We start from the raw sequence: 27,991 nt of genomic DNA on the forward strand, positions 1-27,991 counted from the left end.
TAGCATTTAACAGCCTAGAGAAAAGGGGAAGTAGTAAATTGCTCCACACCCACACCCCCTCCCACCCCACCTGGTAGTTTCAAAAACTTCCATACAGTAAAGCATTACTCTGATGCACAGGCTCCTACTAATTCAGAGAAAGCATGGTCTGAACATAGGATCAAGAAAGTACTGACCAGAAAGACTGGGTCAAAGCTCTGTGTCCAATAGATGGCTCCAGCAGCTGGGACCACGGGACGGGGTACGTACACTGAACAACAGAGCTCAGGTTTCTTGGAAGTTGACTGACACAGCTGCATCGAGAAAAGCTCCTGTTCAGTTACAACAGTGACACAGATTTAATTACAAATACAGTACTTGCCTGATGGCAAAGCCTCAGGCAAACCTACAGCAAGCACCAGCTTTTTGTTTTCCACAGATCTAGTCTAGTCACCTCTAAGGAAGAAGGGCAATGTCACAGGTGTCATTCCTACAGACAATTATCTAGCTGGACCTAGTGCTAATGTCTTACCTGCTAGAAAGGACAACGTTTCTGTCCAGATCTGAGGGACAATTTCACAGTGGCAGATGCAAAACAGTCTTGCTTGGCCTTTTACTTGCATCTAACAGGCAACATTTAGCCACCCCCCCCTCAGCTATCTTTTGAAAGGTAGATTATAAACAAAACCCAAAACACACACCCCAGTGTGGACTCTAGAGGTAACAGGGGCACCAGTCTGGAGGTGAGGCTGTGCTGAACAGCCTCAATAGTTACGAAATATTGTCACATAGAATAAAACAGTAATGTATATCAACTGAGCAAAAGTTTCCAGTGCTTACGCTACCACTAGCAATGCCTAGTTAGACTACAGTTGCCTCCGCTTGGCAACTGCAAGACATTGGTAACACATCTGCTTCTCAGGTTGATGGAAATTACAGTTCTGAGTCCAGCTCTGAAATGCTAAGTTACATTTTTGACCTGCTCCACTAAGTCTCCACTCCTTTCCACCATTCCAGGAAGGCTGGACTTCAGATATTTTTTTCATATATGCCTCAAGGCAGAGATTGAGTGGCTGATTCACACAAGAGTTATACAATTAAGTAAAATACTTGCCAAAATAATTTTATTTCCTTTGAGCATTCCAGTATTTATAAACATACTCTGTATAACTTTCCAAGACACCTAGCAGCATTTGAGCACTACACAATTCTCTGAACTTTGCTACAATTTTTTTTAACAACTTTATGAAAACAGGTTCTTTCTGCTCTGAAGGTACAAAATTATTTATGAAGTTGAATTACTTGGCAACAGAAAGAAGTGACATATTTTCTCCCATAAAAAGCAATTTATTTTCTCTGCAGTCTTATTTTGCAGGCAGGGACTATTAGAAACAGATTCTTACAGGGCTTATTATAGGTCACTGGGATACTAAAGTGCATCTGTTTATTGTCTCTTCATACGTTTCTCAGAAATACACAACACTGGTACAGGCTTGCGGTTTTAAGGATTAGTTTACATTGAGAATCAAGTGTTGGCCTTTCAGGGGCTGTACTTCTGGATGATTTTCCTGGTTAGGACAAGTTGACACCTCTATACACAACAGGAAAGCTATTCGTATAGTTTTTAACACAACTGTAATCCATGGCCTAAGATTAACCAGGCTGATGCATTAGTAATCATGAAATAATATTCCATTGTACTGGCATATATCCTTATTCAGGGTATGTATTTATGCAAAATGAAAATATGGAGGTTATTTGGGAGTGCAAGTACATTTTAATTCAAGCCCCAAACCCAGTATTACTCTTGTGACTGTCTCCAAAATATCTTCAAGTATATAAACAGGAACCGGCTGAATGGCAAATAACACATCACCATTTCTCTGAGGAGGCAGTGTTCTAAATTTTCTAACTTTAAAAATTGGTTTTACGTTAATTTTAAAGGACTATTTTGAAATTAGAAACGTTAATCTTTAAAAAACAGTAGTTCCATCTTTATATGGCAATGTTGTTTAAGTAACTATTGTTATTAAAAATGTAGTTATTTTACTCTGAACAAGAACATTACATGCATGTCATCTCCATACAACTGACTTACAAATTCTCTGTCCTTAAAATAGTTACTAAAGCATCAGCACTGATGAGAATCTCTGAGCAATGGAAAATGAACTGCAGATCACCCTTAGGACACAAGGTAAGCACTGAACTCCTGGCATTCATAGCAAGCAACACTGTCTAATACCCATTCTCGAGTCACCATGGCAACATTGTTCTTTTGCTGGATTGCTGTAAGACAAAAACACAAATGATAAAACTATTATCAATGAGTCAAAGCAAGCTTAAGGTGAGCTTACTGATGTCTTTCAGATTAAGCTATTTGCTTTATCTTTGACATTTTAAAAGGCCTTGATAAAAACCAAGAGTCCAAAAACAGTGATGTGGTACTACCACTCCTTGTAACAACGCAGGTAATCTTGCTGCTCCAAAAAGAATAGCTGTTTGGCAAATGGTCAGGCAGGAAGTTTTGACCACCACAGAATAAACACTAAAAGCAAAGAGTGCAGTCCTTGTTATCTTTTAATTTAGTACCTCAGTGACAGAGCCTCAGATCCTGTCTGCTCGGGCATACTGAGTATGTGACAAGCAATGAGTCTCATTAAGAGAAAAGCAACAGAAAATCACCGAAGTGCTCCCAGACTGTTCTTCACTGTTTCAGGATCTCTTTCTTTATTTTCCCATTTTCCCAGTGCCATGGAAACAGCTGTTTTTACACCTCCCTCCTGCTCCACTTCTGTTCAACTCCACTGTAGCCTAACTAGCTCCCCTTGATCCTGTAACTCCCACTATCTCATTTAAAAGTAAGTTAGCCTGGAACACTTGCACTTTCAAAGTATCACAGTTTCTCTGGAGCATTTTGATAAAAAAAAAAGAAAAAAGTCAAAGCCACATCAGTTAATGCTTTGTAGCCAGATATTCTTTCCACACCAAGGGAATCTTGTCCCATCTGAGGTTTTCTCCTAGATCTTACTAGTCCAAGAGCATGGTTCACCTCCTTTTATAAACTATCTCCAATCAGAACAGTTCCTGTAAACTTGATGATGTGCAGGACAACTAAGCCAATAATAGGATTTTCCTGCCAGACTAACTTTTAAGATTCTATTGCTGATTCTTGTGACAATATACCTTGTCCTTTCAGATTTTTCTTCCAAGATATACCTCCATCTCCAGATTCAGTAAGATTTTACTTTGACTCCTCAAAAAAACTCTGATATTTAACTATTAAAAGGACTGAGGTGATAAAGACACTCAGTGTGTACCATAAAACTATCCATGACAGTGTGTCGTCTTACCTCTATAATCCATGTCTTCCATCCATGCATCTGGCTGCACAACCACAACAGCAGTAGAATTCTAGGATTTCAAGATAAGAAAATAAAAATGCTACTGTTCTCTGTCTGTCATTAAATCACTCTCACACCTGTCTGCAGAGAGCAGTAACTGGGCTGACTCTGCTTCAGTGCATCACTTCAGAGACGATTTTAAGAAATGGTAGTAGAGGGAGAAAGACATTAGTTCCTAAGATTTTTCTGTGATTTCTCTTCAGGAACATTGTGACTAAGTTAAGGTGCTAAAGGTTTTTTGCACTGGAAAGTGAGGCTCAGCGCTGATTTCAAGATTAGCTATCTGGCCTACATAGAGTACTCTGATCAGTTTTCCACTAGAAGTTAGCCTGTCTTTTAATACAGAGCAGCCAGAGCCTACAACACAAGAATTATTGCCATGCAATTTGGCATCGTTACTGCACAGATCATTCTCTCTAACACACCTGTATGCATCAGTCTTTGATAAGCCCATGAAGGCCATGTAATCTTTCAACACATTGTAACTATAGACTGTTCACTATGTTAAGTGTAACACTCATTAACACTTACTGTTTTGTGTGTGAACTGATCAAGTTGCTTCACTACAGAGGCACCACAAAGCTCCACCATCCATTCTAGATGTTCTGAAGAAATCAGATAAACAGTCTATTACCCCAATGTTTCATATGTTGAAACTGACACTATTCTCTGAGCCCTCACATGTTTGTTCCAAGATATAAACTATCATCATTTGAAAGAAATGTAAGCCTTAGTAGAGAATAAGTTCTTTCACTTTCTAGACTGCTGAGGAACATCAACTCACCCTCTAGTCAGGACTAAACAAAACAAAAAAAACCCCTGAAAAAGCAAAACACTACATGTCCAAAATTTAAAGATTAAGTCACTAACAATTTACTTCCTCTTATCATAAGAATGTAAGACATGAAATTAAAATTAAAGATCAGGAGTCAGAACTGTGATTATCTCTCATTAACAAACATAGCCAAAGTATTTAATTTGCACCAATTTGTTGAATTAATAGTGAAGAAGATGAACAAGTCTGTCAAGTATAAGAACCATAATTGATGATCACTGCAGCAGGTGAAAGCACTGCATCCTCTGTAGTAATTATTGTAAATGTCAAGAGATGCGGGGATATTTCACCCAGTGAAAAATAAAGTTATATTGGACAAATTAGAAAGTACCTGCTGAATAAGCCACAAAAATGGGAAGGTACAAATATTTTCAGCAGAAAAATTTTAGCTTATGTTTTCAAAACATCTACCAATACTTTATTCAATTTTAAACTAAAAAAAAAAGCTACCCTGCACAGCTTTTCCTTTGTATATAAACTCCTGGCTTTGTTGTGTGTTTCACTTTTAACATCTACTGCTCAAGAGAGAAGATTACACTGAGGATGTGTCAATGGTTAGAAAAAGAGTACTTAGGAACTGTTTACTAAGAAGAAAAAAAATGCTCAAATACAAGAGTTCAATACCATCTCAAGCAATTACCAGACAGCATGATATTAATGCTTTTCCTTCATTGCTAAAGAAGCAGAGACAAACTAGATAAAAGGCCTGTTTTGAAACACAGCAAAGTTGCCAGAGCAGTCCTCTGAGGACATCCAAATAGCAGAGAACACCATTTTCATTCTATCTGGAGACAAAACTGGATAAAGTTCTTCACACTATACCTCATATAGGTATTTTGAAAGTTTGAGTAGAAGAGGTACGGGAGTATCCAAGAAGAGGTCAAATGTAAAGCTCTGGTCAATGTACACAATCCCCCTCCAAATACTTTTTTATGCTAAGAGTTCATTTAATTCCACTAAAATGACACACCTGTAGTCATATCAGTGAAAGGTCCATAACAACAGATTTCAAAGTCTTTAAAGATCTGAAAAACAAGGAACATGTTAACAGAGTACATACAGTACCCTTAAAGGACAATACTTAATATGCAGATTTTATTGCACTTCTAGGACTGGTTATCAAGCTATTGCTGTTTCACAAAGTATATCTGAAGCTCTTTGTAATCTACAAAACAAAAGAACATCATCAAAAATCCCCAATCCTGTGCTATCCTATACTAATCTTATAAAAAGACATCATTCACTGTATGCATAGTGAGTCACTTCAGCATATCCACACTGCTGCTGACAGAGCTCACCTTTCATGTATAACAGTGCTTAATTTGTACAACTCTGTATGCATGGAACAGCAGAGAAATTGGAAGAAGTTCCAAATATTCAGCTAGCATAGCCACATGTCTGAAATGGTCACAGCAGGACAGGATTTTCCTCACTGATGTGCTCGTACCTTTTCAGTAAGAGACTTTCTAGCCCTCTTAGGACCTTGGTGGTTTCTCCCATTGATTACATCTCCTCTAACTTCAAAGTTCTCCTGGAACATAACGCAAACAAGCAGTCAGAAGTTAGTGACTGAGAACACTTTCCTGGTCAGAGTTCTGGATCAGAACAGGAAGAAGCTGTCAGATTTCAGAACTGGAAACCTTAGTTAACTGTGTGCAGAAAATTAATTAAAAGACTTTTCAAGAAAAATGATGGATAGCAGTAATGAAACTCCTGCAGCATCAGACAATTTTTAAAAAATTATAGTCAAACTGTACAGTAGTCTAGCAAACTGTATAAAAGGCGCACATTCCAACACTGTAACTAACTTATCAGTAAAGTCTCATTTGATACAAATGAATTATCAGCATATAGCCCCTAGATCTTCAACATCTATTTTATTTCAAGGCATTCACTTAGTATATAGATTAATAACCAATACAGTGCTGCATGTGGTAATTTCAGGCCTACATCTGAGTCAAACCCCCATTTCTCTAATACTTCCTTGAAACTTCTCCAAAACTCCCATGCAGTCTAACCTGCTACAAGAATATGAAGAACAGCTACATATTTTCAGTTTACTTGGAAAAAAAAAAAAAATTTGTTTTCATTATAACTGGAGCTTTTCTCCTTGCTTAAAGCAATGTGAGAGCATATTATGTTAACAGCTGTTCCACATTCTATCATTCCCAGTCAATACTGTAGCAACTTCCCCCTTTCACTCCAAGTACAGGAGGGCCTTTAATACCCCTTCCTAGGACCTTTTCGGGGCTATGATTTTTCTTCTTCACCCTTGGCTTAACAAAAGGGCCTATGGATTTCATACCAGAAAGTGGGCATTTCTGCTCATTAGATATACGAAATCCACACTATGTCACTAATATGACATTCTTCAAAAATCTGTACTAAAGAATGAAAATCCAAATACTACCCAGGAACACAAAAATCCTCCCAAATCAAGGTCATATCAAATAAGCCATTTTTACTAGGCAGGTAGAAGGCAGTAAATGCTGGAACAAGTATTCAGTAGTTTGCTATTCTAAACTTTAAAAACAAGACTACGTATATAGCTATGTTCCAACGTCCTTTCTTTAAGCAAACAATAGATCTTTTCCTCTATGCTGTAATCCATCAATATCAATATGAACAGTTGCAAAAATATGCCTATAACCCGTTCCAAAAAATAACAGGGTACCATTATGTCTTCAATAGCAATGAATACACATAGCTTAAGTGTGGCTTTTGGTCCTAGCATTTGGTAAAACTAGAATCTCAGTTTTCAGTGCCAAATTTCCATATATTAAATGTTTAGACAATATCTGAGGCTACTAATAGCATTTCTTACACATCTGACATTTCACTCTTAAGATAAAAGACCTACCTCATCCAGTATCCTTTCTTCTTTTAAAGACTGAATTACCCCTAAATAAGAAGATCAGAACAGGACAAGTCATTTTATCCAGCAAAATTGTTCTTCCACTGCCAATAATCTGAATTCATTGCTACGTTAAATTGAAGGTATTTGTACTAAGGGAAGCTGAATACAGTATGATACCTGAAAACTTAAAGACTTCTTTTTTACCTTTTATAAATAATATTTAAAAAGATCTAAATGAAGAGCGAGGAAAGGCTTTTGTCAGGGTGGGGAGCAACCCAATGTGGTTATTTGAAAGCAGGGAAAGTATTCAGGAGTGAAAGAAGCTTGATGTTGCTGTTTTGTTTCGAGTTTGGTTTTTTTTATTTTAAAGTATTTAGAAGAAACTCTTTAAAACATCAGATGCCAAGACATGAAGAGATTTTTTTTTTTTTACTGGAACAAGTGAAGAGTACATTTATTGTAGAAAGGCAGAGACCATTCAGCTGCAAAACAAGTTATACTTACACTGATAACTAACTACCCATTTTTTTCCTGCGATACCCAGAAAGTACTTCAGTGTCCGTTCACACACCAGCTCCTTATCTGCAGAGCAAACAATAAGGTCTCTTTCAGTTTTGCAATTAGTGAAAACACCAGTTCAGGTTATTTGTACTTAAATGTAAAAAGTTTTTTGCCAAGTGCAGCAGCAAAATATCAAGACTGCCTACCGAAAGGTTCAAAAATTCTTGTGTCCTGATTCTGCTAAACTGAAGGAAACAAGCAGAAACTAATCACATGTACAATTTCTGAACTCTTTTTCAGTTCTTCAGTAAAGATAAGAGGCAAGAAAAAGCATGAATACTAGTCAAGACAGAGGACACTAACAGTAGGATTCAGTGCCTAATGTTGGCATTAACTTCTAGATGACTCACCATTTAAGATCATCAGGTACAACTTCAGAAGGCAGCTTATCCTATCTGTGTTTGTATCAAGACAGAACAATCTACCTCTCTAAAACTATATGGTTATCGTGTCTATGATACACTTCCTGAAGAGACAGCCAAAAATTGAGTCCATAGATTTGGAGTTATACGATTTTCTGGCTCTGTTTCTATGTTAGTTTTCAAAAGCAAAAAAGGCTTATATGACAGATTGTATTCAAACACGAGCCAGCTAGAAGTGCTTCTACGAGGCAACATGCAGGCATAGTATATAGCACATCCACATCCAGATTTGGTTCAAACTGTTTTGCTTTTTAAGAAAATGTTGGTTAAAGTCAGGTGCTAGGTTCTGTAGAGAGCTTAAATATAAGCTCTGCCTACACACAGCAACATAGTAACTCAATTCTACTGATGAAAACTATGCTTTTCTGAAGTCAATATAATGCTATCTGTTTCAGAATACAATACATTTGTCAAATTTGGAACTGTAGTATAGTACTGTTTCTATAGAGTTCCTTCAAGCTTTTAATAATGGGATTCTTGAGCTCTACCAAAGAACAAAAACTAATTTAAGCACCTTAATTAAGCATGCAAATAGTTACGATGAAATGGTACTGCTGCTTTGTTCCTGTGGAAGTACACCTTCACTGTCAACTACCATCAGCTATATGCACAGTTAAGTCCCACTTCTAGTTTCCTATTAAAGATATGTTTATTTTAAAAATTTAGAATGAAACAGCATTTATATTCCCTGCAAGGAATTAGGAAACCAAGATAGCATCTTATTTCCAGAATGTTTGTCTCCCACTTCTTTAAGAACTATCTTGCTTTCTTTTTGGTTGGTTCTGAACTACTTCACGTTAATATGCTGTAAACACCTGAAAACTGTGACCAAACCACTGGAGAAAAAAAGTAATATTAACTTCAAATCACACAAGGAAACAAAACACACCCTCACTCTGATTCTGTGAAATAGAATAAGAAAGATTCCCAATTTAAACAAAAAAATTATGACAGAGAAGAAAACAATTCATACCTTCTCCTCAAAGTTACTTGTATTTATTGCTGACCTGTCTTGCTTGCTGGTTAGCCTAGAGTGAAAATTCTATATGGTGTGTAAATATAGGATTTGTTCATATAGCTTCTCAACAAACCTGTTTTCATTATGACATGGGTTGTTCCTTCAGTAATGTGATTAGATAAAGTGCTCTGAGTTTTTCTTGCAAACTTCTGGACCACCAGCTGAAAGGTAGTTAAGAAAATTAATAGCTAACACAGACTTAAAAAACCCCAACAACTCCAATTTATAGAGTATAATATAGTAAGATGGCTACTTTAAAGTAATGGTTTTATTTGTGTTGGCACATAGCATGTAAATTTCCCTAAAAGTCAGTAATTTTGGCATCATAGGCTAAAGTAAAGAGCAGCTCTCTGTCAGTAGTTTACAAACCAAAAACCATATCCTCCTGGAAACGGACCATGGAAACAGGTTTATTAGCAATTCAGAATTGATTCATTACAGAAGACTTCACTATGGATCAGAATTTGTGTAAAGAAGCAGCACCTGAGAATATTATGGGAACCAACCAACCAGCCCCCTTCCCTCCAAGCCCCAAGTCTTTCTAGAAGTAAAGTCTTCATGCTTTGCAAGAATAGGTTTTTCCCCTAGACAGCAGGCAGTCATTTAAAGAGTTCAAACTTCACTAAGCTTAATAGTGCCATTTACAGGCAGCATTTTTCATATTTTTGGGAGTGAAAGTTTGACTTGAGTTGCTATAGTGCTGATCTGCAATTCCTATAAGATTAGTTTACGTTATACTTGGATTCTATGTTGATAACAATAGTGGTAATCAGGAACGATTAATTAATAAGTGATCTCTAGAACTTCTGAAATATACTTACATGTTCACTTTGATTCAGACCTGATGCCACAATTGACAGTTCTTTCCTGTTAGTCACAACTGGACTTGTAGCATTTTCTTTCCCAGCTGCATTGTGCAGAACAGGTATTGGAAAACACAGACTTCTCTTCGATTTACATTCTCGAGCACAGCTTTTATTAGCATTCTGAGCTACAACAGAACTATTTGTTGCTTCTGCAGTGTGAGAGTTAAGAAGCCTTACAGAGGAGGAAGAGCTATTTGGACTTGTGGTCACATTTCCAGAGAGATTTGATAAGACAGATGCACTATTTAGCGTGGTCCCAGACTTCTGCTCATCTGCATTTTCTGAAGGAAAAGAGAAATTAATCATTGAAACAATTTCATCCTCCTTGTAGTCATGGTGGAAGGCTGTTGCTCTACCTTTTAAGCTTAAATGCTGCAGTCGCTTCCTCTCTTAACTTGCTTATTAATTTACCTTTGTCTCTATCATTACTTTTTCCTGATCAATAGCTGAGACATCTGAATACCTGTGAAACTTTTAGTAGCATATCTGTCAAGAAGTACCAATTTATATATGAGACAGATAATAACTCCCATTACTATCAAAACATTGTCCAACGCCATCTTTGACAGACAGCTATACAGATGGGCTACCAAACAAAAATCAACCAAACAAGTAGTAACATCTTTTAAAACTTACTAGGAATATATAAATTAAAATACTTGCTTTATAAGAAAGAGTTGTATCCTGCCAGTATGTAAAAACACAAAAAAAAAGCAGAAAGCAAGATGTGTTGGATCCCTCTTAAATGTTACCTGCTTCAAGCTGACGCTGACTACATTCTTGCACTGCTTCCTGCACAGGTTTTGTCTTTTCAGAAGGACCTTTGTTCTTCAGAACAGTGTCACACTGCAGGCCTTTCTCCAAATCTGTTCTCATTAACAAATGAGATTTAGAAGATGGAAGCAACAGTTCTGGAGACCTTGAGAAAGGGAAATTTGGTTTAAGTATCAGAACCATATAGTAACAGCTAAGCTACTGTAATTGCTCAAAAGCTGAGATGTATAAAAAAAAAATCTCAAAATAAATATAAGATCAGAAATAAAAGTAAAAAACCCAGAACAGAACAAACCAAAGCCATTTACCTTTCTATTTCTTTGATTTTACTGTTGAAAGAACCACTTGGCATAACATGCAAGTCATTGGCTGAAAATCTCTTTGAACTGCTGCATTTATGATTTTCAAAATTTCCTTCTGAGGCTGATTCTGCCCCTTTAAAAAAGAAATAATTCTTAAACAAGCAAAATAAAAGCAACCGTTCTTAATTGTTTCTTCAGGCAAGAAGTCAAGCATTCTCTCAAAATCTCAATCCAGATACACTTTAGAGAGGGAAGTGTCCTGAAACAGAAATCTACACTAAATACTAAGCACAGCTAACAACTACATTTTATTTCACATATTAAATCATCTACAAAACTAAGGTGTCAGCTATGCATCAGGTGGAAAAAGCAAGATATGAAATAGGCTGAAGGCAAATTTACATTATTTAGTGCAATCTGTTTATGAATTCCCTCAACATATTACCATATCTCTGTTCACAAGCAGTAGAGAGGCATTTATTTGATAGCTAAAGACACCTATAATTTTTACCAAACCACCAATAACTCTAATCCATTTAGGTTTTTGTGAATCAGAAATCCATATTCTGGCATAACAATGTAAACATGCACTGTATTAATGAAATTATTTTAAGTAGTTTTCACATCCAAAGCAAACTAACCATTGGTAGGCCGACTCAATCTTCAAGCAGTCTATGGATTTGGCCTACTGGGCTTAGAAATGTCAAATTTTGAGGTCTTCACTATGAAATAATATTCTCAAACCATAGTAAGGCTGAATGCCATGCCATTCAACGAGCTTTGTTAACTAAGCATGGATCATAACCAATCTCTTAATGTTAAATATACAGTCAATGTTTTAACGGCTCAAGATGTCCAAGAGATGAGATAGAGTGAAGGCTGAAAACACAGCACAGTTGTTAAATTGGTAACACAAAATCAGAAGAGGATTACAGCAAATTTCTTCCACAATAAATGACCCTACTTTCCTTTCAGGAGTCCAACTAACCAAGCAGCAGCCACAGTAGGCAGGATGCTGTTACCTCAGATTTTTGAATGAGCTGAACAAACCACTGTGTATCTTTAAAGGCTCAGCCTCTTCACTTTTTCTGTCTTGCTCCCTTTTCTCCTTGGAGGAGCTTCCTGATGCAGACTACACTCTGACAACAACTTACTAACACTCAAGCAGAAGATCCGTTGGTATAGCTGCACCATATTGGCTGACAATTTCATATTTTTTTTATTTTCAAGATAAAGCTTAATCTAAAGGTCTCACACCTCACACTACACAATGCCATCATATAGGAGATTAAAAGCAATCTACAAATTGTTTTATGGTATTTGACTAGCACCCACAGCAGTAATGAAAGCCTTTGAATTTAGATAGAAAAGGCCCCACAGTGAAAACCATACACAATAAAGGAATAATAAGACACGAAGTAACTTTGAATTCCAGGATGTTAAGTTATTCTAGCACTCAAGTATTTGTAGCACTCAAGTTATAACTAAAACATGTATGTCTCGATGAACAGCTGAATTTAGGTAAAATTCTGTTAACATTATCAATTTTAAATTAACACTATAATTTGCAGTAGAGGGAAAAACAAACTTGTAATAGTCACACAACTGCTTGAAAGAAAGCTGGGAAAGGTTTTCATTGCTATTTACCTCTTTCTTTTCTCATTTGTTCCATTCCAAGTGTTCCTTCACTTCTCGAATGTAGCAGTTCCCTTTGGATAGGTAAAAATTCACAGTCCTGACCTTCATGCTGCTTTAGCACTGCTTCAAGTACAGCCATTTCTTGCTGAAGTTTTTTTAGGTTATTTTGCATAGCATTCTTCTGCTGCAAAGGATACACAGTTCTGCCAACATTAGCAAACTCAGTTTTAAACCGTAAGATTAATTTCTTTAACAAACATTTGAAAATTAGAAACAGCAAAGTTATTCTGAATGTTTTTACCATGTATTCAAAAGGTGACTGTGGTGCATCTACTGTAATAAACATGCACACAAGCTACATCAATAGGAAAAAAAACCCACAGCCAAAAAACCCAAACAGCAGCACAGTCATTTCGCTGTTCAAATTACTTCAGTTTAGATGGCTCACCATCGTTTAACCAGTCAATGGAAAACAAAAACAAACAAAAAAACTTCTGCAGATTCCTTTCATAGTAATTTTGCCCCAACTGCATTAGTCTGCATTAGCCACTCAATTTAAAATTTAAGAATGAACATCAAGTATTGATCCTCTGCACTTTCCACCACTACTGAAAGCCCAAAAGACTGTTTAAAAGGAATAAAATATTTAATTCTACTCTTCCTTACTTTCTCTCTCAAAAATTACAATACCCTCTATTAAAAATATGCCATATACACCTCCTTATAAGAAGAGCTCAGGGCTTCAAAGGATCCTTTTAAAAACCTGAAATCTTCACCATACAGAATAAAACAATTTCCATGGGACTGGACACTACGTTTATAGCTCTAGCACTGGCACCATGTGGAACTTCCTTGTTACTGAATCAGTTAAAAAAACTCAACCAAACAGAAAACCCCCACCACACAACAAACTAAAAAACTCCCCAGCAATCCATACTGCCACTATTCCATTCAACCCAGGCATATCCTAGAATCTCTATCAACGAAGCTACATCAGGGAGCAATGTCCTGCCAGTTGACCACATTTTGCACTGATACAGAAACACACATAAATCACAAAAATGAAATTCAATCTTCTTTGATGTAGATTAAAACCCATAGGGTTGTCATGCTGAAGAGGGAGATACAGCATAAGACCCACGTTGAAGTTAGAGGGGAAAAAACCCCAAACAAACCCACCACACAAAAAACCCACCAAACAAAACAAATCAAACCCCAAAACCAACACACGCAACTAAAACTCCCAAACCTTCAGCCAACAACACTCCCCACCAGTCACCCAATACATAAAGCCAGATCATTAAGCAGCAGCCAGGAAATTAATAGTAGAGAAAACATACTGTGCTAGACACACTTTTCATTGGACACTGCCTGTTGGGTCTTCTATCTATAATATTCTAATATGGAATTATTTGATTTAATCTTTACCCTTAGAAGGCAAGTCTCCATGCTTCTAAGTATCATAATGTAGCAAATCCAGTCCTCATCAGCAATCATTATAAATTCCTGTCAAAAAAGCTTTTACATACAGAATCACAGAATGTTCAGGGTTGGAAGGGACCTCTGTGGGTCATCTAGTCCAACCCTCCTGCCGAAGCAGGGTCACCTACAGCAGGCTGTACAGGACCTTGTCCAGGCAGGTCTGGAATATCTCCAGAGAAGGAGACTCCACAACCTCCCTGGGCAGCCTGTTCCAGGGCTCTGTGACCCTCAGAGTGAACAAGTTCTTCCTCATGTTCAGACGGAACTTCCTCTGCTTCAATTTGTGCCCATTGCCCCTTGTCCTGTCACTGGGCACCACTGAAAAGAGTTTGGCCCCATCTTCCTGACACCCACCCTTAAGATACTTAGAAGCATTTATAAGATCCCCTCTTGGCCTCCTCTTCTTCAGGCTAAACAAGCCCAGCTCCCTCAGCCTCTCCTCACAGGAGAGATGCTCCAGCCCCCTCATCATCCTCGTAGCCCTCCGCTGGACTCTCTCCAGTAGCTCCTCATCTTTCTTGAACTGGGGAGCCCAGAACTGGACAGAGTACTCCAGATGGGGCCTCACTAGGGCAATGTAGAGGGGAAGGAGAACCTCCCTCGACCTACTGGTCACACTCCTCCTAATGCACCCCAGGATCCCACTGGCCTTCTTGGCAGCCAGGGCACACTGCTGGCTCATGGTCAATCCGTTGTCCACCAGCACTCCCAGGTCCCTCTCCACAGAGCTGCACTCCAGCAGGTCCACCCCAAGCCTGTACTGATGCATGGGGTTATTCCTGCCCAGGTGCAGGACCCTGCACTTGCCCTTGTTGAACCTCATCAGGTTCTTCTCTGCCCAAGTTTCCAGCCTATCCAGGTCACGCTGAATGGCAGCACAGCCTTCTGGTGTATCTACCACACCTCCCAGTTTTGTGTCATCAGCAAACTTGCTGAGGGTACATTCTAACTCTTCATCCAGGTCACTCATGAAGAAGTTAAACAAGACTGGGCCCAGTACTGACCCCTGGGGCACACCACTGGTTACCGGCCTCCAACTAGACTCTGCTGCTGATGACAACCCTCTGAGTTCTGCCATTCAGCCAGTTCTCAATCCATCTCACTGACCACTCATCCAGCCCACACTTCCTGAGCTTCCCTAGGAGGATGTTATTGGAGACAGTGTTGAAAGCCTTGCTGAAGTCTAGGTAGACAACAAATACAGAAAGCTGAGGTTTCCAGCACTGGTCAAGTGTGGAAATTCATTAGCATCTCCCACAATCAAGCACTGTAATCACAGAATGCTTTGGGTTGGAAGGGACCTTTAGAAGTCATCTAGCCCAATCCCCCTGCAGTGAGCAGGGACATCTTTAAATAGATCAGGCTGCTCAGAGCCCGTCCAACCTGGCCTTGAATGTTTCTAGGGATGGGGCCTCCACTGCCTCTCTGGGCAACCCGTTCCAGTGTTTCACCACCATCACTAACAAATTTCTTCCTTATATCCAGTTTAAATCTACCCTCCCTTAGTTTAAAACCATTACTCCTACTGTTAATCAATACCACATAACAAGTTATGGACATCAGAAGGCCATTAGAATGTAATGTTATCATGGAAGGCAAAATTGGACAAATAATGGCACAGAAGCCGTTCTACAATTCTTCATTAATTATGCTCTTGGAAGTAACTTCGTGACACAAAGAATGATGATGAAAGCAGTTTCCGACTACACTGACTTCACAGCTTTCACATACTTGCTTATACCCTAGAATGCAAACCACTTTTAGAATTTAGTGCATAAACTCACTTACCTGCGTAGTAAGGATTTCACCCTGAGAGAATGGTTCACACGAATCTTCTACATTACTTGTTTCGCTGTCATATCCAGATGCTTCACCTTGAAGAAGGTGGAAGAAAATCCAAGTTAGTTAAAGAAAAAAACCCAAACATTATCCATAATCTCTTACCACACAAACCTTTTAGCCAACTGTTAACTATAATGATAAAGTAACAAGTACTGAAGTTAGAAGCACAGATCTACTTTAAGTAAACATTTTGAAGAATACTGTGTCACACATGGCAAAATAAATAGAACTCAAAATGTTTCAATAGCGATGAAAGAGTTCTAAACATTTACGAAAGCCATAAAAAGGTCAAAATAAGCACAACAGAATTCTACGGCCAATTTAAACAAACATTTCATGTGGTGAAACAGCTTAGGTAGGCGTTATGAAATTTTGCTGATAGATCCAAGTATCACATTGCAGTAAGAAAACTAGCATTTCACCCAAAAATTAATTCCCATCAGACGAACTTAGTCTGGCATCTAGTGCCCAGTCTATTCATTTTTGCACTGAACAAGGAATACTGGAAGAACTTAATTTTCAGGAAATAAACCACTGAGGATTTTTTGTTTCATTGGGGCTGTCACGTTCCTTTAAAAGAGCAAGCACCACATAGAGAACAACGTTCTCATGCAGACACCAAAACCCTACATGCAATGACATTACAAACACAGCTGCAGAGATAAAAATCTTGGTTTGTACCTAGGTTTGCTTCCATGTTTGGGTCTTCTTGGCATTCACCTTTGAAGTCAGTTCTGCTTCTCTTCAGCCCTCCATCAAAACTTTGAAGAGTTTCTTTACTCTCATTCACATCGCTCACTTGTTTGGATGTATGAACTTGCATTAAAGGTTTCTTCAGCTCTTGTGGTCTATCAACTGATTCTTCAGACACATTGGACTGGGAAGAAAATAAGTTGATGGAGCATTCCGACTCCTGGCTTGGTGAACCACACCCATTACTCATGGCAGCTTCAGGGATTTGCTGTACATTACTGTCATCATGACTTCCACTGTGAGGCAATGTGATGGGACTTACTGAAGACTCTACCACAGCTGTCACTTGTTTATTGATCTGCAAAGGTGTGCTTACTGATTTGCCAAATATTAATGTCTGCAAACATGGCAAATCTTCATCCTCACTAGGTTCTTCATCTGAAGATTGCAGTTTCCGTGCTTTTCTTCGAGATCTTGGCTTAGAAATAACATTTCTGTTGTGCAATTCTTTTGCCAGGGCATTGTCACTTCTTTTTACAAACACAGCAGATCTCTCTTTCCTATCAGTTTCAGAAAAGCTGGTGTTCTCTTCAATATCAGAGCAGAGTAAGCCATCAGGAGTTTCAGACAAACCTGTAAAATCACGATTCCCTTTACAAGGTTCTTCAAGACCCTCTGTAACTAAACACTGGGGCACCCCTGTGCTAGCAGTTTGGGTTGCTTGTTCTTCATTCCCCTTTAATTGTTTTCTTTCTCTTTCGCTACATTTTTTTTCAGTGACTTCACAGCTGAATTCAGCAGGCCTTTGCTGACAAGTTGCAGGACAAATCATTGATCTGGACTGAAAATGTAGTATTGGTCCTTTGCCATCAACAACTTTGGCCTTTCCTCCTTGATTGCTTTCTGAACTGAAGCGTATTTCATCAACTGTGTTTAAATCGGTTCTTTGGAAGATGTGGTCTTCTGTATTACTCTGATCACTTTGGCTTCTATTACTTTTGATTGGATTCCGTCTCAACTCCCTTTCTATCTCTACGTCAGATGACACTGTCTTTTCATTTCCCTGCTCTCCTTTTTGCGATCTGTTCTTGTCTTCAGTCCCAGCAGTACCCATTCTTCTCAGTGTCAGATTCCCTTGATTTGCAACCTGTGAAACATCTTCTTGATGTTCCCCTGTGTGCATACATTCAGTGTTGCCAACAAAGCAAGTCACAGCACTAACACAAGCAGATTCACAGGTCTTAAGCTTCTCTTTCTCCCAAACCCTACTGGAGCTTTCAGCAGTTGTTTTCTCTTCTTGCAATGTTTCTGTTTTTAAGTATTTGCTATGCTTATTTTCTACCTGATCAGCACATAGCTTCTTTAAAGTTTCAGAAGCAGCATCTTCTGCACGTGCCTTCATGGGAGCAGAATAAAGGGTAAATGACAGTCGTTTTGAATGCCTAAATATATTTCGCAGATACTGTGTGTCTAACTCACTATCTTCAGATTCCTTGGTCAATTCCACAACACTTTTAGCCATTGGCAACTTTTCAGTTCTGAAGTCCCCTGGAACATTTAGTGTATCATATCCTCTATCATGGGAAAGAGTAGTACATGACTGAGTCATCTCTTTAGTCAGCTGGCAAGCAGTTTGCACAGCAGTCATTGAAGGAGAGTGTAGGAGGTAAGGGCTACCTAGTATTTCCTGAGAACCTGCATCAGGTACAGAGGAGCTACAATTTGAATGCTGATATGAAGATGGAGGATTGAAAAGACTTTTTTTGGTTTCTACAGTGTCAGATGAATTCTTCAGACTAATCTGTATTTCATTTGCGTCCAGATCACCACCCTTCAGATCAGTGAGTGGCTTGTGACTCAACATACCCCAGGGCTCACAAAGGTCTTTGCACTCAGAAGTTTGAACTAACACACTCCTTTGGACTCCAAAGAAAGACCCTCCACAATCACTGTCACCCTTTCTTGCTCCCTTTATTACTTTTCCTGTTTGTTTTGTCCTATCTTCAGAAAGTAACTGAAGTCTCCTGCTGCGCCTGACTTGTCTTTGCTCAGAATCAACTTTCCTTGGTTCTTCACTGCTTGGATAGCTATCAATCTGTGGCTCAGCTGGATCAGGGGAAACAGAGGTTCTATCCACTAACTGTAGAGAACACATGGTTCTAGTAGAACGCCTGCATCTTTTCGCTGCAAAACTTCTTTTTTTAGTGCTTTTCTGATCACAGTTACTCAGTTCTATCTCCCCATCACAGTCCTTGCCAGTCACCTTTTCAGCAGCTTTTTTACACGTGGATCCTCCTCCTTCCTCAAGTTCTACTAGTGTATTATCCTCTCTGTTCTCAGAGGGGTGACTCTTATTAACAACAGAACTTTCATCACATCTTTCCTTCTCAGCATCTCTAAAGCACCAATTAACACTTTGAGGGTACCCATCTGCATCTTCTGTATCTTTTTTCTTGATGAAATCCTCAGGTTGCAGGACATAGGCAGTCTTCCTTTTTCGTTTTAGTCTGTCCTTGTTGGAATTACTCAACAAATTCTCATTAGCAGACACATCTTCCTTTTTTGTAGCAGGTAAAATCTCTCTCAAGATAACAGGGGGATTTGACTTCCTCTCTCTTTTGTATGTTTTCCCAAATATTTTGTCTTTGATGGTATCTGCTGTTTGTTTTGACCATCTCTTGTTTCCTTGAACCAATGCAATTTCCATTGAATCTACCATAGGGTCAGTGTTTTCTGAAATACAGGAATCTTTGTCTGATAAATACTTATCTCCTTCACTCAAAACATCAGGTGCTCCAACAGAATCATCCTGGGAACAACTGGAAGACAGAATCTCATTGCTTTTTGAAAACCATTCATTGACTTTCTGAACACTTCGCTTCAGTCTCTTCCTAGAAACTTGATTCAGGGTATCACAGTTAAGTGTCTCTGGCTGAAGTATTTTCTCCAGAGGAAGTACTTTTTCTTGGAAAGAATCACTCTGAGATTCATACATTTCCATAGCTTCCACACTTTGTACAACAATATCTATATCCCTGCTTTTATCCAACCTGCTCTCTGAACCATCTTTTAAGTCAAATTTTTTGCTTTTACTATTGCACCAAGCTTGTTCTGCATTCATTTCTTCTGTGTTCTTAAAGAAAGATGTGTCCTCATTCCTTAAGGGGCTGGCATTACCTAGTCTGTCACACTGCTCTGTGAGTAGGTCTACAGTAAGAACATTTAAAGGAGAATTCTGGTATTCAGCCATATTCACTTGCCCAGGTTTGGCACATGAGGTGATGCTCCGAGTGCTTTTCTTGCTCAAGTCTTCCTTCGAGAAATCACTTTCACCTGAAGATTTATAGGTATTATAAATTATTAAGCGCTATTTTACATGCACAAGAACAATGCAAGCTTAATGGCTACTTTGCTTTAAAATTTCCCCCCCAAAACAGAGTATTACACTGCACAAATCTCCCTCTAGATAAAGGAAAAATATCAAATTACATGAGATATGTTCATCCAACTTCTTACATGAATTACCAGACAGTGCTCTCAACTTGTATTATAAGGGATAATACGGCTTGTGTAGAATAGAGTAAGTTTTGCACTTTTATCAAGTTACTTTTTTCTCTTCTGTTCCTGGGCACAGGATATCCACGTTTTAAGTATTTAGTCTACAGCTATAGGCTTGTGTGGTACTGTCACTATCTGTAGGCATCAACAAAACTACAACATACAAGACTGCAAATATATACATTTAATCACATGAAACCAAAATGTTAACTTGTAGTCTTTCTTTTAAACTTCCTCATTTTTGTCACCAAAAATAACAAACACACCTACAACACTTGGTAAAATTATTTCTTTAGCACCCAGCTTGTCAGGATGTGTATTGCAAGAATATTCATTCCCCTTCTCAGCACTCTTAAGTTCTTCTAGCTTTTCTTGAGATGAAATCTGAAGAACTTCTTTGTCTTCTAACCTGTTGGGAAGGGAAATCTACCCTTATTACAGAGAAAACCACAACAGACATAATAAAAGCTTATACTTAATTTTCCCTTTTTGCTCTGTGAAATAGTCTTTGGAGAAGTCAGGCTTCATGACTGACACCACAACTAGATCCCTTCAGTCTTTCAGGCTGTTTCTTTAAGAATATCCCCTCCCACATTCCTGAAAGCATAGTACCTGCTTTTCTCTTGAAGATCTAATGTCTGTGTAAGCAACAAAACATTTATAAAACAGCTTTGAAGTATATTAAATGACAAACTGATGGGAGTCAGCTACCCATTCTACCCTGATGCCCTCGAAGTTGAAAACTACGTGTTAGCTTGAAGAATTCTCAGTCCTAGGCTAAGAAACTAGAACATAGGTATCAGAATACTGAACTACTGTCTTTAAGGAGTTCTTATTTTCTAATCACCTTTACTTACCCAGTATTGCTTGCCTGTTTAAAAACCTCTTCAGATGAATCAGAGCCTAAAAACAAATCAGCTGTTACTCTAATTGAAATGATTCAGAGAAAGATGACTTGCCATATTCAGTGTTTATTATCACAGAAGCACACATGCTTAGTTCTTTCTAGAGGCAGATGCTTTCAACTGTTATCAGATGAAATCAAGTTCAATTGTGCAATATTTTACCTAATTATAATGATTTCTATGTATTAATATCTACATGGCTCCTGCATAAAACTCTGTTTAAATATAGTGACTGGTAGCAGAGCACTACTAAGAGTTACTTAGCTAAGAGTTTCCAGTTTCTAAGTTTATACGTGAAACAGCTGCTAGTATTTAGAATTTTGAATTGGAAGTCAAAGCAATATATTAGAATATCTGTCTTGGATCCTTTGATTGATCTTGGCAGAAGCAGTAAGGAAAAAAAGAGAGGCAGTGAACATTATCTGTTAAAAGGAGCAATTCTTTCCTTGAAGGAACCAGAAAGAAGTAAACTATGCACAGCATCTATCTTATTTCTCACAGCAGTCAGCACCAGATAAAAAGGAAATTCTCAAAAGCTAGGATACACAGAAATAAAATATTCTTTTCTCGGTTGGATTTCATTCTCATCTCTAGTGATTAACTAGAGCCACAAGCAACTGGTGACAAGGTTTAATATTCTCTAGAATACAGTAGTTATCATTAGTTGTACAACTATAACTTTTTTCAAACCTGAAAGCATCTTCTCTTCTTTGGATCTTGTACACCGAGCCTTAAAGGTTTACTACAGCAGTGTTATTTCCTACAGTATAAAAAATTATGTAAAAACCCCTTTGATTTCTAGTTGTCTCTCACTTGTTCCTTTATTCTCATTTTGGGTGTTAAGGAGAAATTAGTATTTATAAAGACTTTGAACTTCATAAATTTTCATTACTTCCCAAGCATCATACATAAGCTCAACTAGGGCGGATCTAAAACAAACCTTACCGAACTCTATATAAATCCCTTTTTCCAAGTCACACTTCTGGGTTTTGTTTCTTAGGGGACACCTTTTGACGCTGGTATCTGTAAGCTGTGTATCCACACTAGCTTCCTGCTGACAGGAGCACAGAAAAGAATATAGTTACTTATAACAGTAGGCTATTTCTAAAAAAATAAGTAGTAATTATTTATACTACAGCAGGTGATACATATGAACTAAGTATTTAAATTGGCAGCCTCTATACAAAAATCCAATACACGTAATTTGTTCTACTGCTATCAGTAATGGGATGTGTTAATAAAAACAATTATCATGCATCTAACAGCTCAAATCAGGAACAGTTTTATCTTTCTTAACATTCTATACAGAATTGAACAGATGAGACAAGAAACAACGCACCATGAACAAACTCATACACATAACAATCACCCTAAGTTGGGTAATGTCTTAAGAATTTAAGACATATTCGTGGTCTTACCACTGAAAAAAGCAAAAAGCCTACCAATAGTTAGACAGCCTCATTAAATAAGTAGTACAAAACAGCTTTCAACCCTAGTTTCAGTAAAGAAAATATTGCCTTAATATATTCTGTTAAGTTCAGGTCACGTTATGCAAACAACTTCTCAGAATAGATTCAGAAGACAAAAATATTTAGATGTCCTTGTCTGGAATAATATTCAAGTCAAACAGTGATCTGAAAGCAAACCAAAATCTCCTATTTCATTCATTTATATATATGCACATATACACATTCCAAATAAAACACTAAACAGTCCACAAAAATAAATGTGAAAAAAAATACCAAGGTGTAGTTTTCTTGTCCATTTTCTTTAGCACTTTTTCTCCTGTTTCTGAAACCCTTACTTTGGATGACAGAACTTTCTTTGCACAGGAACTCAGCAGCAGCAGCTTCTGCAGATGTTTTAGGAAAGCGATGACTGTTTAAAACTGAAAAATGTCAACAGGAAAAAAAAAGCAAAAATATTTTCTTACATTGAGCATGACAACAGGTATTATATATTAATAAAATAGCCTTGCATAGACCCTGTGCAACTAGCACATATACAGCTAAAATACAATTACCAAGGAAAGAAATCTGATTGAATTATTAGTCTGATTGTTCTTTATGAGTACTCTTCAAGTATTAAGTAAAATCTTAATCTTACCAACTAATTTTCACAACCAGTTTCATTTATATTGGATAATCTAACAAGAACAGGATCAAATACTAGTGATTTTGGAATGACTGAACAAGTTGAAAAGACTTTGAAAACAAAGCCTAGTTTTTACAGCACAATATACTAAGATTAAAAAAAACCAAACAACAAAACCCACAAACCACCATCTGTCCCCAACAACAATATTTTGTCTCCCGAAATATCAGCAAGCATGTGTCTGACTTGTCAATACCCTTTACAAGGCTAAGTGCTAGAAAGGATAAATTTGGATTCCAAAAGGATATATCTGAATGGGACAAGTTAACACACACTGTTATAGCACTTGCTAATTCAGGCTCTAAGACTGCCTAAGAAGCTAAAGCTGCAAGGCTGGGCATAATCAGGAGCAGGACTCTGCCACACAGTTATAGATTAAAGACTATTTGATATACCACAGCCACACTTCAGGATCTGAAAGTACGATTGGTTGGTGTTATCAAATGCACAGTAGAAACACTTAAGACTGTTCAAGAGGTTATTGTAGGAAAACCCTGGAAACGTAAGAGAACTTCTACTTCCACTTCCAAGAAAAAAAACTTTTGATAATTCTTGCCATAGAGAGTACTGCACAGTAAATGAGGTACCCTTCAGTTAATTGTAATACAAATGTCAAAATCTTACTAAAAGAAACAGAGGTTATACATTTGCAACACTTACATTTTAGTCCAGTGTCAAGCTCAAACGCATGGATAATTTCCAACAATCCTTCAACTAGTTGCTTAAATCTGGAATTTTCTTTCAGACTTCTGAAATAACATCACCACATGAGTTGTTTTAAGACAAACATATAGGTAAGCTATTAATAATTTCTGTAGAATTTAGGCTGAATAGAAAAAGGAGTAAAACTGCGAAGTGGAAGATGAGACAATAAGAAACTGTTGCCAAGGAATAACAACATAATGCCCCCAAGCAGCCATTACTACAGAAATTAAAGCTATCATAAAGTGAAAAGTTCACATTTTTCTTCACGTAGGTTTAACACAGAGAAACTAGTCATAATGACTGAACAATAATACAGTATATACTTGACAGCATAAACATTGGCTAAGAAAAGTGTCTTCACCTGCGATCACTTGAAAAAAAAAATCATACTGAAGCAAGGCACTAAAGAATTACTCCTTTAGAAATTGTCTGTTTACTTAATAACCAGGTTTTCTTGTTTATTTCAATCTTCTGCTAAGACATTTTTAAAGCAATTAACTTTTCCTTAGAGGTCAATCTTCTCATCCTCAAGCCCACTTGCAGAGATGCATTACCTCTTGGTAACTTCAGTCTTACACAGAGGACACTGTATCACACCTTTTTTCTTTTTGCTGAGGAGTTTGAACATGCAGAACCTAGGAAAAAAGAATAATCATGATGGTAACAAAAGTGAGGATTTTATTTTCTTTAAAATTGAGCTCAGATGTGTAACACTGTAGCAATCTTTCATTATCAAGTTGAATGCCTGTATTCTTGTTCTGGTGTTACAATGAATTAATGAATCCCCTTTGACACATCTGTGAAACTGCAGTTATTTCTTACTCAGAAGTTATTTTTCCCCTAAAATAGCTACACATTAAGTTATCAAAACACAGTATACACCTTTAGCACTAAGGAAAATACGTATACATGGAGAATAAAAACAAATTGACTAAGCATTGCAATTACAAGTTTTCAAACCTACCTGCAGAATACGTGATCACATTTTGTTGAAACTGGCTCTTCTACCACATCCAAGCTACAAAAATAAAAATGAAGGAAAACAACAACACAGAAGTTACATGTGAAATAGGATCAACACAATAGATTCAGAAATAGAGTCACTTTCCTGAACTTAAAAAAAAATATCTTGGTGGGGAAGAGAAGTAGGACACATTTGACAATTTTTCATTTGAGAACCTAGTACAGTAACAAATACTGTCATTATGTGATATATACATACCTAACAACTCTTCACAATCTTTGCCTCTGGAAAAAAAGACAGCATTTTCTGGAAATGCCAGTTCAGCAGGGTGGGCAACTGAGTGTTAGAACACCAATGTCTTCTGTTTCATTGCTGACCTCCCATGACAATAGTAAAGAACAGCGTAGTGCTGCTGGGTTCAGGAGCCCTCTGGACTCTCTCTGTGTTTGTATGAACCAAATGCACAGATGTGCCAACACAAATAAATATTTAAGTCATTCCTCCTCCCCCTGGTTTTTTATGCTAAACCTATTCTTGTCTAACACAGTGTAACAATTAACATTTAACTTGATAACAGGGCTTTCAGAAAAGCTCTAACGAATTCACTCGTTCAACTCACCTTAAAATATAATCTACCTCAAACACATAATAAAACCAAACAAACAATCATGTAAAAAAAATACTGCTCTAATTTAGGCATACACTGTGTTACAAACCCTGGTTACATAAGAAAGGGTTCATGAATGTCTTACACTGTATGTACATAAGGAAGCCGTTCTGCGATTGTGTTCTGTCTACAACCTAGTACTATGTAAAAAAGTTTATATAATGATACCAATCAAACTACCACAACAACGTAACTTGGACAAAAACAGCCAAAATAAATACAACACTATTATTGCAGAACAGTCTAACTTGTGCCTATAGCAAAATACACATTAAGAGCCAAAAGCAGCCTCAGCATTACCTCTACACACATTAATTTGCCATAATAGAAAAGAAAGATAATACCTTTACGCCTTAATGTCACATATGGAAATAAAGTGAGACAGCCCAACCTCACCATATTCACATCCTTCTGCCCAGTTAATAATTACTAATAAAAATGCTAGGTGCATTAAAATCCTGGTTTTGAACAGCCATTCACAATGTGTCTTGTTATTTAAGCTGAACAGTACATAGTTCCATGATCTTTGTTGCACATATACAAAAAAGTGATATTGGAAATCTCCATTCGATGTTGAAGTCAGCTTCCTCCCATCAATCAACAGTATCAGACTGTGTAAAATCACTTTGTGAGATATTTCATTATTCCGTCAAATTCCACATGCAATAAAGAACAGCAGATGTAGAAAATATTTTCTATTCTAGCTGTTGTAACACTGTTAAGTCAATGAATAACCAAGCTAACCATCCAATGGCAACACCTCAGCAAAAAGCATGCTGCCTCTTCAGCAATTTTTGGATGCAAGTCTTTTTCTGCATAGCGCTACAGACATTCTACGCTTTCTGCTCTGTGCCTTTGTAAGAGATGTTATTACAACACAGAAATTATTTTGGTTTTCCAATGGCAGTAAAGTAGAATATTTCCAAATGGATTTAAGATGTAAGAATTTAAAAAGACTTGCCACCATAGACAAAATAAACTTCAGCAGTTTGGTTTAATGGAAGCAAGAGTCTTTCAAAAGCTTATCAGACACTCTAGATATCCAGGCTTTAACTAGAATTTATGCTATTTCAACATTTGTTTGCATTAAAGAACTACAGACCTCACTTACCTTTTAGAGACAAAGGACAAAGATCCAGACTGCTTTACAAGCAATGCTCTAATCCAATCAGTTACATTTTTTTTTACTAACTGGATAGAGGACTGACACAGCTAGGTTGCAATAGAAAACCAAATTTTGCTAGAACAGAGGAGCAAAATACAGGTTCTGTCTTGCACTTTCTCACTTGAGCCTTACAAAAACATCAGTATACTTAGCCTTAAAATACAATTATTTTTGATTTCTCATACCCATAGAACTGACAAAGCATTTGAAAAGAAAGGAAAACAGAGAGAGGGGAAAAACAAAAGACTCATTAACTGTACTACGACAGAGTTCACATTATTCTCCTGGCATACCATATTGGGCACTCCAAGTTCTTCTGCATAGCTGAAAGCACATTTTGTACATCTCCAATAGCAATCACTGAGAAGTCCATCCTTCACATCCAAAAATACTCTACAAAAAAAACCCACAGTAATCAGCTTTGTTTCTGACGTGTTGCATCACGTGACAATGTTTTCTCCTGTATGGCTTTTCTATAACACGTTGAACAGTATCAAATACTTAGCTGCTATTTCTTGAGAGAGGCTTTACAGCATTTGTGGTATTATTACTCTAAATTTTTAAAGATAAAAACTGTCAAATCTCTCGTAGTCAAAGTGGGGAACTGAAAGGTTTTACAGAAGCAGCATTCAGCAGAAGCTCAGCAAGGGCACGCACAAGCATAACAGCCATAGAAAGGAGATTTCTGGGTGGAAAAGAACGTAAAGGAGACCACTGGCGTGCTTACGCACACCTAGGAACCGCCTACACCAACCAGACCCTACAACAAGCCTCATAAATCCTGAAAACAAAGAGAAACCACTTGGCCTTGGCGCGGCGGCAGCTCGGGCGCAGAGATGGGCCCTGCAGCGAGAAGCCCTATCAGCAGGCCGAGGCGAAGCGGCTCAGCACCCAACTCGTCGGGCTCCGGCTGTCCAGCCCCAACAGTCCCGCCGCCGCAGGGAGAGCCGGTCGCCGCCGGTGCGGCTCACCGGGACGCTGCCGAGGCCAAGGGAAGCACAAGTAGCGGCCGCCCTGCCCAGAGCCGCTCACCCGTCCTCAGGAGCCGCCCTGCAGCATCGCATTTCGCGCGCTTTCCACCACCCCGGAACTCAGCGCACCTGAGCAACCAATCCTACGCCGAAGCCACAGCACGTGGGCCGAGAGGCGTCCTCTTATTAGCTCCTTTCTGTTGCGTGGCTCTCCCGCTCCTGCCACAGCGGG

At 38.0% G+C, this 27,991-nt stretch overlaps 1 protein-coding gene across 4 annotated transcripts; it reads right to left on the reverse strand.

Annotated features, from left to right (window-relative positions):
- Nucleotides 1-1,134: 1,134 nt before the first annotated feature.
- BRCA1 (BRCA1 DNA repair associated) lies at nucleotides 1,135-27,966 on the reverse strand. 4 transcript variants are annotated; one of them, XM_075443424.1, is made up of 23 exons: nucleotides 27,889-27,966; nucleotides 27,082-27,181; nucleotides 24,957-25,010; nucleotides 24,547-24,627; nucleotides 23,948-24,036; nucleotides 22,876-23,021; nucleotides 22,079-22,187; nucleotides 21,086-21,131; nucleotides 20,495-20,637; nucleotides 16,659-20,003; nucleotides 15,924-16,009; nucleotides 12,663-12,837; nucleotides 11,022-11,148; nucleotides 10,692-10,858; nucleotides 9,895-10,220; nucleotides 9,147-9,234; nucleotides 7,577-7,654; nucleotides 7,076-7,116; nucleotides 5,663-5,746; nucleotides 5,186-5,240; nucleotides 3,912-3,985; nucleotides 3,330-3,390; nucleotides 1,135-2,265 (listed from the first exon to the last, which is right to left on the reverse strand). In XM_075443424.1, exons 2-23 carry the CDS (start codon nucleotides 27,159-27,161, stop codon nucleotides 2,162-2,164), a joined length of 5,559 nt encoding a protein of 1,852 aa, XP_075299539.1. In that variant the 5' UTR covers nucleotides 27,162-27,181; nucleotides 27,889-27,966; the 3' UTR covers nucleotides 1,135-2,161. The 4 variants fall into 4 exon arrangements, with proteins under 4 accessions (XP_075299539.1, XP_075299540.1, XP_075299538.1 ...); XM_075443425.1 differs by lacking the exon at nucleotides 27,889-27,966 and having other exon boundaries at nucleotides 27,082-27,291; XM_075443423.1 differs by lacking the exon at nucleotides 27,889-27,966 and having other exon boundaries at nucleotides 22,079-22,184; nucleotides 27,082-27,170.
- Between the last annotated feature and the right edge of the window lie 25 nt (nucleotides 27,967-27,991).

The sequence above is a fragment of the Opisthocomus hoazin genome, chromosome 26 (assembly GCF_030867145.1).
Source record: "Opisthocomus hoazin isolate bOpiHoa1 chromosome 26, bOpiHoa1.hap1, whole genome shotgun sequence".
Lineage (NCBI taxonomy): Eukaryota > Metazoa > Chordata > Aves > Opisthocomiformes > Opisthocomidae > Opisthocomus > Opisthocomus hoazin.

What these genes read in the sequence shown, in the direction of transcription:
- BRCA1 (XM_075443424.1), bottom strand. Translation starts at nt 27,161, where the DNA reads ATGGACTTCTCAGTGATTGCTATTGGAGATGTACAAAATGTGCTTTCA. An exon ending in AAACATGGAAGCAAACCTAG is followed by an intron (nt 16,010 to 16,658) that starts GTACAAACCAAG and finishes ACCTTCTTCAAG; the next exon opens with GTGAAGCATCTGGATATGAC. An exon ending in AAGAAAGGATACTGGATGAG is followed by an intron (nt 5,747 to 7,075) that starts GTAGGTCTTTTA and finishes GTTATGTTCCAG; the next exon opens with GAGAACTTTGAAGTTAGAGG.